The sequence below is a fragment of the Psammomys obesus genome, unplaced genomic scaffold, assembly GCF_907164565.1.
Source record: "Psammomys obesus unplaced genomic scaffold, mPsaObe1.curated_primary_1811, whole genome shotgun sequence".
NCBI lineage: Eukaryota > Metazoa > Chordata > Mammalia > Rodentia > Muridae > Psammomys > Psammomys obesus.
The window spans coordinates 18,185,676-18,198,290 of NW_026596079.1; the positions used below are offsets into that span (position 1 = coordinate 18,185,676).

Sequence of the window (12,615 nt, forward strand, 5' to 3'; positions counted from 1 at the left end):
GTTGCTTTATAGCTCCAGTCTGAGGCGAAGTCAGCTGCATGAGAGGACAGAGTCTATACTTGACAATGAAACCTAGCCTCCTTCGCAAGGTAGCTAGAGCAACAAACTCAAGCAGGAAACCTGTGTGATATGCTATTAGAATGTCAGTGGGGTGTGGCTGGAGTGATGGCTCAGTGGTTAAGAGCCCTTGGGTTTGGTTCCCAGCACCTAGATGGTAGCTCATAACCACCCCTAACTCCAGTTCCAAGAGATCCAGTGCCGGGGACACTGTGCCTGTGTGGTACACACGCACACACGCAGGCAAAACCTGCACACACAAACAAAATGCAGAGACCTTTTTAAAAAGGTGTTTCCATGTCCCAGGAAACTGCTGTGTCTAGTCCTACTGTGCACACATACATACAGTGTATCTTAACGTCTTGCGGGAAAACAAAACATCGGAGGGCTTCAGTTCAACGTTTGTACCTCAGGAATCACCGCAAGTGGGTGGCAAAATGATACTGTGGTAAAACTCTCTCTAGTAGGAAGAATCAAGCCAGAATCAAACCAAGAATCAAACATCTGACCTAACCCCCTCTAATTCTCAGCTGTGTGAATTTGAATTATGTTTCTTAACTTCTTTGGACCGTTAGATGTCTTGATTGTGAGAAGAAAGCTTTCAATATGGTACCAGGAGGTGGTATCCATGACTCTTTGAGGTACTTTTAAGTTTAAAACTTATGTGTTACAAAATCATGTGTCAGAAGAACATAATGAACCAAATCCCAGATAGGAAAACAGTCTACATTTTTGCATGGATAGACATTTGGTTGACTGTTCTCAAGAGTACAAGTCAGTGTTTAATCCTCAGCTACTGTTTATCCAACACACACACACACACACACACACACACACACACACACGCACCCCATTTCCACCAGCCCTCCAGGAAGGGAGCAGCAGTCAATGCAGAAAGGACAATGCAACCCACCTACCTTCCAAACACTGGATTCAGTTGTTTGGGGATGTATTTGTCCCGGTCTTTGATTTCTGTTTTGCCAAGTCTGAGCACAATGTAGGGGTCTGATTTGCCATCTGGATCTGCTGGGCTGAGGTTAAATGCCTGGGGAGGAAAAAGGAAATGGCTCTGACCCAGTAGCCTCAATCCTGGCTGCACATGAGGACACTCGGGTGCCAGGCTCTATCTTGAGATATTCCAGTTCTCTAGGTCCTGAGGTTTGCGACTTTTTGAAGCTCCTTAGATTTTAGAGTGCCGTTAAAGCCAGGAACCACTGCTTTAGCATCCGAATTACGCTGGTTAAAAGGGCAATTGTTGTTACTGCTTTTCTGTCATCTACCCAGAGGAAACTAGTCCACGGCACACGGCAGTGAGAAACATACTGGAGAAGGAGGCAGAAGGCACGAACCCATTGTCTAGTTCTAAACAGTTGTTTCATCTTGGGCAAGTCATGTTGTTTCTGGATCTATCTGTAAAACCCTGTCCAGCACCGGCGGTTTCTGAAGCCATTACCCCACGAGTCTTGCCTTTTAGCCACAGCCTCCTGACTGATGATGTGTTTCTGATCATGAAGCCGGATTCCAGAGGGGCTGGACCTTAGGCTGTCAAAAGTGAATGTAGTATAAGGAAAGGCCCTGCAAGGAGGCCAGTAAGACATGCCATCAACCAGATTGAGAAAGGTGGGAGTGAAGAAAGCTGAGAAACAGCAGGACTGTCTTCTGCGGACAGAACAGGGTAAGCAGAGAGAGCCACAGGAACAAAAACAAGAATGTCCTCTAGAAATTGCTTACTAGCCAAGACCTGTAAACAGGCTACACCCCAAAACACAATTCAAAGAAGCACTCATTTGTTTTTCCTTGTCGAATCACTAACATTTAATTTTGTATGCCCATGAACTCTAATGCAACCTGCTTACTTTGCTGTTTTTTGTTTATTTTTTTATATTTTTATATTTCCTAATTCTTAGACCACTTGGAACAAGCATGTTATCTTCATGAAAACAAGCATACTGTCCTGTTCATCACTCTATTTCAAGGACATGGAACATGTCTTAAGGTTTGTTGTGTGAAAAAGTGTTATTATATCCACTCAAGAAAACAGTGGAAAAACGTCTGTTCTACCTTGGGAAGTGAGGAACACAGGAAAAAACCTTGATTTCTTTCCATATGCATTTTAATTTACTTTTTACAACTTTTTCGTGCCTATTACATTATTTTAAAATCAGTGTATTGTATAACTGTGTCTTGATAAATTATGGAAAAGCACACACAATCACAACTACTAACGAGGCCCACACCATCCCACAGTGACTTTCTTGCTAATGAAATGCAGGACTGTCATCCTCTTAGTCTATTCATTCAAGTCCTTTGTGACCTCAAACTGCAGCCCAAGCCATCCCTCTTCTATGCTGCCCACTCCTGCTCTAGGTAGAAACCTGGTCTACGGTAGCCCTGACCTTTGTGTGGAGAGCCCTAGACAAAAGAAGTACAGGAGGGGTTGTGTCTCATAGCACTATAATTCAGAGAGAGGAAAAGATGCCCCTTCCCCCAAGTGGAGACCATGCTAAGCACCTAACTGTTCAATAGATTTGTTTTGTTCCCAAATTCTCTGAGCCTTTAGTGTGCATATAAGCTTTGAGAACCTCCAGAATTGGAGAGAAAAAAAAATCAATTAAAGGACACATTTCTCAAATTTACATAAATATGTCCTCTTTTTCTTGAGGACTATATGTTAATTAACCCCCAGGACAGCAGGTGCTTCCTGAATAACATTTTGAAAAAGGCTGTTGTAGAGGAACCCGTAGGCTGGCATTTGTTGTAAGCTACACAGCACTGTCTGAGATTTATCATAGGCACTGCCACCCTGTCCAGCTAGACTCCTTTTGTGAGGACAAAGCCTCCATCACAACACCCCTGCCACATGGAGGTGTGATGAAACTTAGGGAGAAAGGCCAGCCAAGAAGTGCCTAATAAAAAGACAGTTTGTTTTCTCATCTCATTGCTATTTTTTTCCCTTGAGACAGGGTCTCACTGCATGCTTGGCTGGCCTGGCACTCGGTCTCCTGTGTGCTGGGAATAAAGGCCTGCACCACCACATCAACAATTTGTTTTTCTTTTCGGCTTTGTTAATGCTTCTTACAAAGGATATAAGCAACATGAGGGGAGGTAGCACTGAATAGGAGCACTACAAAGACGGTCATGAAAATCAAATCTGAGCAATGAGTTAAAGCCAAATCCACGGCCCATAAGGGGGCCTTGTACAATTAAACGATATGGTTTGGTTTTCCACTTTTCCTGGCAAGTCATTATCAAAAAGGAGAAGCCTAGAGACATAATGCATTGAGTTTTGGGTCTTTTTTTTTTTTTTCATTCAAAATGAAATGAGGAAAGTTCACCTCATTGGTGCCTTGTTGGGTCCTGGGTGCCTTTCTCAAGCTCCTCCTCTTACTGTCTTCCTTGTGAGCATTCTACTTCTGCCTTTGGTTTCCTTTCTTGCTAGTAGGTAACCTAACAGAGCCGCTAAAGCTGAAATGCACTGATCTGGGTGCCTTCTAAGTCATATGTTGAAGCTTTACTGTATTAGACCTATGGCTGCCCAAAGGCCAGTGACTAACACCAATAATGTCACAGGAGTGGAGCTTTAGATTTCAGAAGTTGCTCTTTTTCCTTCCACACTTACACCCCCAGAAGAATGGCCATGTGAAGAGAGTCAGAAGGCAGACAGCCACAAGCCAGCAGAAGAGGTTCCAGCAGACCCCAAGACTGCCAGAACTGTAATCACTGACTTAGAGCTCCCAGAATTGTGATTAAAGGCATTTCAGTTGTTTAGACCCATTTGTGGCATTTTGTTACAGCAGTGTGGGTAGGCTAATCCACGTTGATCAAAGGAGGACAGCTTACCGCAACGATGTACACCCTGATCAGCACTTGAATGGGGTGATTGGGTGGGAGTCCTTGCTGGATTCTCAGCTGCCCACTGTCCTCTGAGGTAGCATCCTCTGGGCTTTTGTAGATGCAGAAGGAGCCCTGGAACCACAGAACACAAAGCCAGAAAACAGAACTGTCACATGACCCATGGAAGACCACAATGATCCCTGTGGTAGAAAAATAAAGACAGTCCAAGCGTCTGAAGGACAGGGACTAATGTTACCCTTTGTCAGGCGTGTGTCCTTGGACCATTTATACAAGCTGCTTGCCTCAGCACTTATTCATGGTACACTAGTGGATGGGGGTCAGTACAGTGATGCCATTGTCACAGGGCCACTACACGAGGAGTGTGACAGACAGGATCCGGGCGCCCTTTATACATGGAACGCTGTGCCCCGGCTTCCCATTATCTCCCTCCGTCCTGAGCACAGCATCCCTCTCTCCAGATATGGCAACTGAAGCTTTGGGAGGTGAGCTAGATTGTTTGAGGTCGTACAACTAGCTACTATAATAAACGGAATTTAAATCCAGGTTGGCAAGCTGAGTCACCCACTTAACATATTTCAGCACACTGTGCAGCATAGTAAAGGCCCAGCCTGCAAAAAAAAAAAAAAAAAAAAAAAAAATGAACTACAGATGTCAACATCTGCCTCCTAAAAAGGTTCGTGTTGTTCAATTTATCTTAGTCTCGCACCTGGTAAGTCTACGTGGATCACATATTTAATGTGTTACGAACGGGACAGTGAAGCAAAGGACAGTGGTCCTTAGGGGTAGCCACTGCTCACTTATATTACACAGAGTGAGTTCAACCCACTGGCCACAAGTCAAAACTAGCTCCAGAGATTGTGCCTGGGCTTATGGGGTTTCAGAGAAGGTTCTGGGTAGGCTTTGAGGATCCTCCTCCACCACACACACATCCCACATCACCACCCCATACTGGAATGAGTCGTGGCTGACATTTATGGACTCAAAGAAGGGGATCCATGTGGGGACCTGCCTTGAACTTTCCTATGACTCTGTCTCCGTCCAGACCATGATCATCTTCTGTAGATTTGCCTCTGAAGAGTTCAAAGGTCTTCACCCAGTCTTCAAAATTATTGAACTCACTCTCAAGGTCACCGTCATAGATCTTTAGAGAGAAGGAAGATTATACTAAGAGGAAGGAAGGTTAATTACTCCATCACCTTTAAATTCATTCTCATTCAAAGTTTGAAAACAGACACAAAACATAGACACAGTCTTCACCAGCATGGCCTCTGGCTCAATCCTCAGTAAAGTCCTTGTTCCTATCTGACACCTCATGAGGACAGTCTTTATTGACTACATTTCCATCAGCATCCTGGTCTATTGAGGTTCACCAGAATCATCCATTTCTGTTTCCTGTTAGCCATGAAGAGAATAACTCTCCCCTACCACATGCCCCTGACACCATGATGGTCTATCTAAGCACACGAGCTGAGCAATCATGGACTGAGCCCCCTGAAACCATGAGCCTAAATAAACCATCAGCCCTTCCCCCATGTTATTCTCACAGGCATCACCAGGTCCGAGCTATGCAACAAGAACTAATACAAAAGGTCTATCTAGTGCTGTTAATGAATCAGACCCCAGATTCTAAAAAACTGGCCTCAAAATATGCCTCAGGGAAAAGGTAAGATACCACTGTTGATTTATCCTTAACAAGATAAGGAAAGTGTTTGACTCAACACCCCGAAAGCTAACTACTATGAATTTTTTTCTTTTTTCTTTTTTCCAGAGCTGATGACTGAACCCAGGGCCTTGAGCTTGCTGGGCAAGCATTCTGCCACTGATCTAAATCCCCAACCTCCTATTATGAATTGTATACAGTCCTTTGCATAAAAAGATAGAATTCCGAGACATGTAGCCAACTAAAACCATTTTAAAGGGTTATTTATTTTTACATGTATGAATATTCTGCCTGCATGTATGCATGTGCCATACATGTATACCTAATGCCTGTGGAAGCCAGAAGACGGTGTCAGAACCCCTAGAATTGGAATTACAGATGTTGTGATCTGCCAAGTAGGCTTTGCAAACTGAACCCAGATCCTCTGCAAGAGGATTTTTATGCTTTATTAATGTCATTGCCATTAAGTATAGACTATAGTACTTTGGGGAATTTGGAGTTATTAACATTTATTAATTCATAGCAATTTAAGATGACAGAGTGTTTATTTTTATTATAATGCATGCAGGCATGAATTTTCTAAGTGGGAAATGATATATAGACTTTAGAAATGCAAAGTAGACTTAAATTTGAGGTTTAGAAATATCATCAAAATACTTATTCAAATTTCCCTTTAAAATTACTTACCCAACTCGATCATCTACATATGTAATTGCTGTAGTTCAAATTCTCACATCTATACATATGCCTCTAGGTCTATCCTCTCACTAATGTGAGGGCTGGTCTGATGGGGCTGACTTTGGTTAAAGTGCCTTCTATTTTTAGCGTGCACGAACCACATGATTGGTGTTGAGCTCCAAGAGGAGCTGAAGGGAACTTTTACACCGTAAATTACCTCCCAGGTTGCAGCTGAACAATGTATGTTATACCCTTTTGAATATAGGGCTGTAGAGAAGGAAAACGAACAAGCTTCATTGTCTTGACTTACATACATGTGAGACTTTCTTTCCCCACGTGAGTGACTATAATGAAGACAGCATGAATTAGTTCAAATAAAGTCCACCAAAGCACTAAGGGAAGCCTGCTGCTGAGTTCTGTGCCCCACCCTTGGAGGCCCTGTGCCCACAGACCTTCAAGACAGCCAGGTTTGGGATCCCGCCGTCATTTCCATCATCTTTCACTCTCTTCTTGAGGATTTTGTCTTTCTTCTTTTTGGGGCCATCATCTATATCCAACACTACCTCGTCTGGCTTTGCCTCTGTGGGTATCCGGCAGAAATTGTTATAGAACTGTTAACTTCAGTGTTAGTGCATATAGCCCTGGCGTTTGTATCATATGTAAATACAATGCTTGTGGCTGCGACGTGTTAACTGTGTGTACTGGCTGGCTTCCTGTTCCTTGACTTGAGTTAGAGTCACCAGAGAGGAAGGAACGTCAGTTGAGGAAATGCGTCTATGAGATCCAGCTATAAGGCATTTTCTCAATTGGTGACCAATGGCGAAGGCCCACCCCATTGTGGGTGGTGCCATCACTGGGCTGGTGGTCCTAGAGCAAGTCATGGGAAGCAAGCCAGTAAATAGCACCCCTCTGCGGCCTCTGCATCAGCTCCTGCATCCAGGTTCCAGCCCTGCTTGAGTTCCTGTCCTGACCTCCTCCAGTGATTGGACTATGATCTGGAAGTCTAAGCCAAATAAACCCTTTTCTCCCCAACCTGCTTTTTGGTTTGGTGGTTTTGTTGCAGTAATAGAAACCCTGAGTAAGACACTGGGCCATGTCTGTGCATGAATGCATTAAAACAAGCACAGAGAGGGTACGTTATCTGCCCTTTCACCCAGCTAGTAGAGAAGACACCTTGAATTTGGATGATCCTAAAGCCTTTTGTTCTCTTTCTTCATAAATGTCCTCGAGGTCTTGAGAGTCATCTAGTTCAACATGAGGCTCAAACATGTTAAGAGTCTTACACAAAATCTTGTTAACATTAGTTAGTAAAAAATTGGCAGCATCTTGTGAAGAAAAATGACTAGAGACAGACTTTGAGCTCTGCGGTTTCTAGTTGTGTGACCTTGAATGAGTAATGCCATTTTTGTATCTCTGTCTTATCATGTGTAAGATGAAGATGCTATCTGGGCTGGCTGGTCAGAGGAGGAATGTGAAATGAAGCATGCCAGGAGTCAGGCACTGTGTGTGTGTGTGTGTGTGTGTGTGTGTGTGTCCCTGTCATTCTTGGTTGACAGTGCTGGGCTGGATAACACTGCTGTAGTTATGCTGGGACTCGAATTGAGCTTCCCCAAGCTTCTTCCGTTGGCTTTGCCAGACCATATCTAACCAATCCTTGCAAAGTGAGTTTTGGATCCTGAGTCCAGATCTTTACACTCAACACCATTAACTCTTATCTTGTTGGTTTGGGCCTGTGTTTCCATCGTGACTGTTTTTTTCATCCTGCTGCTTCCACATGAACGCTCAATTCCATGAGCCAGTCAATTCCAGAAACTGATTTGAGTTACAGACTAGTTCAGCTCCAATACCGGTAAGACTTTGTTTTCTGGTACAATGGGACTGAACCCAAAGAATGCCAGGTAGATTCTCCCCTCCAGCCTTCTGGAAGTCCTTTGAAATGTGTTGCCCTCTTCTTTATATAAACAATGGAGCTGAGACATGACATACCTCCCATACTTTTTATTATGATGGTCCCATTCTACCTTCAAATATCCCCCCAAAAGCCACTTACCTGTGGCCCTTTTCTCCTTGGGATTGTTCTCCTTTTCCTTAAAAAGAAAGGAGATATGACTATTGACTCTGCTATCTCTAATTTACTAAGTCAGGGTGCTAACAGCTCTAATTTGATTATCCCAGCTCTCTGCATCCCCAGGAATGTCATTTAAAGAATACTAAAAGAGTCTCCAAGGATTCTCCAGAATGAAGAATGTGAAGGCATAGCTCCTAGCTGCAATGGCAGTTCCCTAGCCTTAGAGAATAGGCATCCATAGAGCCAACAAAAGTGTCACCAAGGTGAAGGCCATTGATTGTTCTCTGTGGACAGGCTCTTTCACAGCAATAGGGAAGACAAATATTTTATGCTTCCCTGAAGCACCCCACAGCCTGCCCTATGAGCTTTATCTGCTAACATGTTCAGCCTTTGGATGCGTACCAGGGGTTGAGAAGGGTAGTAGAGAAACAGCAAAAGGTTAACTATTTCTAGGAAGCGGAAGAACCCATTTAGCAAAAGGAAGGAGGGTAGAGGCAGGAGCTAGTGTTGATTTGTTTTTGGGTAGTCCTGGATAAAAATATAGTCTTTCTAAATTACAGACTTCTAACAGTCTCAACTATGATAGCCTGTGATTAATTCTTTTTTTTTTTTTAACTTGTGGCTGATAAATGGTACTAAAATTGGTCACTGAGCTGTTACTTGAGTTTCCAGGCCCATTCCCCATGGCTCTCCAGTGTTATGATTCAATTCTTGTATTATTAGTCCATGTACATGAGGCCCCACCGTTGCCACAGCAACCCACAAACTATTGCTATTTGCTATGCCAAGATCTACCTTTATGTGGATCATTTCCCCTACAAATGTAGAATTCTGCTGAAGCCCTCTGCTGTGGCCTAGGTATCTCCTGTTACTGATGCCCACTGTTGAAACACCACCTCTCCTTGGTGACCTCACTAAGTCTTAAAGGGATCAGATCTTGCATACACTGGCTATACTGAATATCCTTCTGGGATTTCCAATGGAGCTCGTGTCCTATGCTCCAGCTGGAGGGTGGAAATCTTGTAATCAGGACCTTTGTCTTCTAGGTTTCTCCCAGCTGCATTTAAGAATAGAACCACATCTTTTAAAGGTCATCTTTTAAAAATTAGTTCTTTGATAATTTCATACAGCCAGTTTTGATTCACCTGTTACCCAACTCTGTCCAAACCTACCCTTCCTTTCCTTTCTATTCAGCTTTGTGCCTTTCCCCATTAAGGTCAATGTGTGATTCCAAAATGTTCTGGGATGCTCAGCTCTAAAGGAGACAGTAATACTACACCTGTCCTTCAAAGGCTCAGGGATCACTGTCACAACAGGGCAGCTGTTCGTTTGGACTCATATCAGCTGTGACACAGCATGCACGAGAGCTTTGCAAGCCCAAGCCAGACCAAATCCCAGTGTGGAAAGAGGAGTTGAGCCTGAAGTTCTGCCCTTAGCCCAGAAGCAATCGCTAGCTGCTAGGAGAGGAAGGGTCGGGTTTCTCTAAGCCTTGGTAAGTGGACCAGACCACAGTAGAATGCCAGGCAGGAGCATGTCTGGGCCCCTAGGCTCATTCTGCTGGACTTTAAATGGAGGCATGTGGCCTTGAGGGAGAGAGATGACGACACATTCTCCCTGAGTCCCTTGACTGTCCCAGGCAGGGCAGACTCTACCTTCTGTGCTCTCTTTAGGGAGGCATAATATTTAGACCACCAGTCGATGACATTTTCCGCAGATTCGTCCGCTATAGTCCTCTTTCTCCTTTTGGTGGATCTCCGGGAAGGCTTCCTGGAATCTTGCTGAGGGATGAGAGATAGGTTACTAGTCAGGCCTTGTGAACATGTCAAGCCAACTGGTCATCTGAAGAATATATGTAGGTGCCCAGTGACAGGTGGACAGAGGTACCTGGTGGTTTTGTGGTAGAAATTCTCAATGTTGCTTCAATAAATGAGCATTTAATTATATTTTCAATCACAATTAATGAATTCAGTCAACAGTTATGGTGGTATGGTATACTGTGCTTGGTTTCAGAGATGCAATGGGGCTTCAACATAAATCTAGAGTTCAGAGGAGGAGATAGGCATTCAACAAATGGCTACCAGACCACGTGACACAATATTACATAATGGAAAGGGCATTGGCTGCATATGAACTTGGGTTAACAACCCCTAAGCAACTAATATGAAATGTGTGATTCTCTGTTTCTCAACAAAGGAATGTGACACTACTAGCTTACGTCACTGTGGGAAAGTTCTAGTGACAATGTAGGAACTCCCCAGTTGGCTCCATTTGGGATTTAAGAGGTGCAAGTAAGTGACATATAAAACATAAGTGGTGGGTGGTAGGAGATATTTAGTTATGTGTAGAAACTATAAATACTTATCTCAGAAAGGAGAATTTGGAGAAGACGGTTGTCACATTGGCAGTTGTCTATAAGAGACTCAATATGCACCCATTATCCCTCCTCTGACCAGCATCACTAGTGGACCTACTATGTGTCGAGTACTCTCTCAAAGACAGGACATACGAAGACACAATGTCATCCAACCTGGATTAACAGGTTTATGAAACTAACAAACTCTAAGACTGAAAATGTACATAAGTGTCTGATGCAAAGCCGGGACAATGAAGAGAACCTGGTGAGGGGACACTGAGGAAGGACGTGATGGGGACAGCCTGAGAAAACATCCATCACTACACCACAGTTATTTATTTCTGCATTTCAGTTTTTACTATCTACTGGGCAGGAAGCTGCTTAGGATTTGTTTTTGAGATGGGCTCCCATTATGTAGCCCAGGATGGCTTTGAATTTTTGATCCTCTTGTGATTTCTGGTGCTGGGATTATAGTCGACAAAGAAAGGTTTAGAATGATCGTGGGGTTTGCAATTAAATCTATGGCCTAAGAAGACTGACAGCGTCTGTGGTCCTCAGAAACTCCAACATTCTAAGCAGGACCAACCCTGCTTAGTTCTGAGGTCAGCAATCAAGTGTGTGCTGTGGCAGTCCTTCCAGAACGCCCTTAACTGAAGATGAAAAGTCTTTTTCCTGTTTAGAATTTAAAGGACACACCTTCTCGGCCATGTCTGACCTTGTAAAAAGGAGGCTTTAAATGTCTGAGCGGTAGTCCTGGATGAAGAAACCCTTGCCTTCCCAAGCTAATGAATTTGCAAGAGTTTCTGTTGCATTACATATTAATGTCACACCTGACTAACGCTTTAATTTCATCCACAGTGACTTTCCAATCCTCCGAAAGTACTTTGAGGTGGGCATCAATATCTTCCTTGGGAATGAGTAGGCTGATACACAGACGTGAAGTTGCTGGCTCAAGGTCACGTAGCTTGTGGCCAGAGAATTACTGTCTACACCTTCCAATGCAAACTCCACTGAGCCTGGTGAACAAGAAGCAGGGTTACACTGACTGACCTTGACTTTTCCATCTTTCGGTGGCTCCTGGGCTATAGGTTTGTGTTCGGGCTCCAGCATCGGAGAGGAGTCAAGGATGTCAACCAGGGTGGCTGTCTGGGCCTGCGCGGAGTCAGGTACCACTGTGGGAGGTGGCTCGACATCCACAAAGATGTGATCTGTTGGGAGATCCTGGGCGTTGCTGAGGATTTCGGAAGACCCTGTGGTTGCCGGTGACTCTGAAATGGTTGGATGACAGCTCATTCAACAGGGAACACAGCTGTTATAACTTTATTCAAGTGTGGCAAGTTCTTGACATTTCTAAACCTCATTTTTCTTATTTCTAAATAAGACAGTAAAACTGCCCATTTTCCTGGGGGATAAAATGAGATCATGATGCATGATGTCTAATATACAATAGGCAATCAATAAGCGGTTTTATTAATTATTTATCCCTTAGAGAAACTGTGGACACTGGGATCCTGAAAGCCAAGGTTTAGGACGCAGGTCCTCTGCATTGATTGTCTTTCCTAGTGTGTAAATCTGCATCGATTTTTGAGGTTTCGGCAGCCAATGAACTGCCAAGCACAGGCAGAACTCATGATCACTTGTGCTTGGTGGAAAGCAGAAGTATATCCTTGGACTCTGTGAGATTCTAACTGGGGCACTGATGTCATTAACGGGGGCAACACTGGTCCAAAGTCGCCAAATGACCTCTGCATTTCATGTTGTTCAACTCAGCACCCAGAGACAGTTCTCAGTCTGGAGTTTCCATGGCTGCCAAGGCCTTCAGGAGTTCTCGTTCCTCTGGGTGTTGCTCTCAACAGCAAAGCTAATCCAACAAACGCTCACAGGTATCTACTCCGTGCCAGACACAGAAACCGCACCTGAGGTAGATACCCACAGAAGAGCAAC

At 44.0% G+C, this 12,615-nt stretch overlaps 1 protein-coding gene across 3 annotated transcripts in view; it reads right to left on the reverse strand.

The window, feature by feature from the left end:
* The window catches only part of Fer1l6 (fer-1 like family member 6), a 150,845-nt gene that overhangs the window by 27,703 nt on the left and 110,527 nt on the right, over positions 1-12,615 (reverse strand). For all 3 annotated transcript variants that reach the window (XM_055626273.1, XM_055626272.1, XM_055626271.1), the window contains 7 exons: positions 11,722-11,939; positions 9,971-10,096; positions 8,301-8,337; positions 6,703-6,830; positions 4,922-5,053; positions 3,898-4,023; positions 975-1,102 (listed from right to left, as the gene is read on the reverse strand). In XM_055626273.1, the coding sequence (XP_055482248.1) occupies positions 975-1,102; positions 3,898-4,023; positions 4,922-5,053; positions 6,703-6,830; positions 8,301-8,337; positions 9,971-10,096; positions 11,722-11,939 (895 nt within the window). The remainder of the gene's footprint in view (positions 1-974; positions 1,103-3,897; positions 4,024-4,921; positions 5,054-6,702; positions 6,831-8,300; positions 8,338-9,970; positions 10,097-11,721; positions 11,940-12,615) is intronic.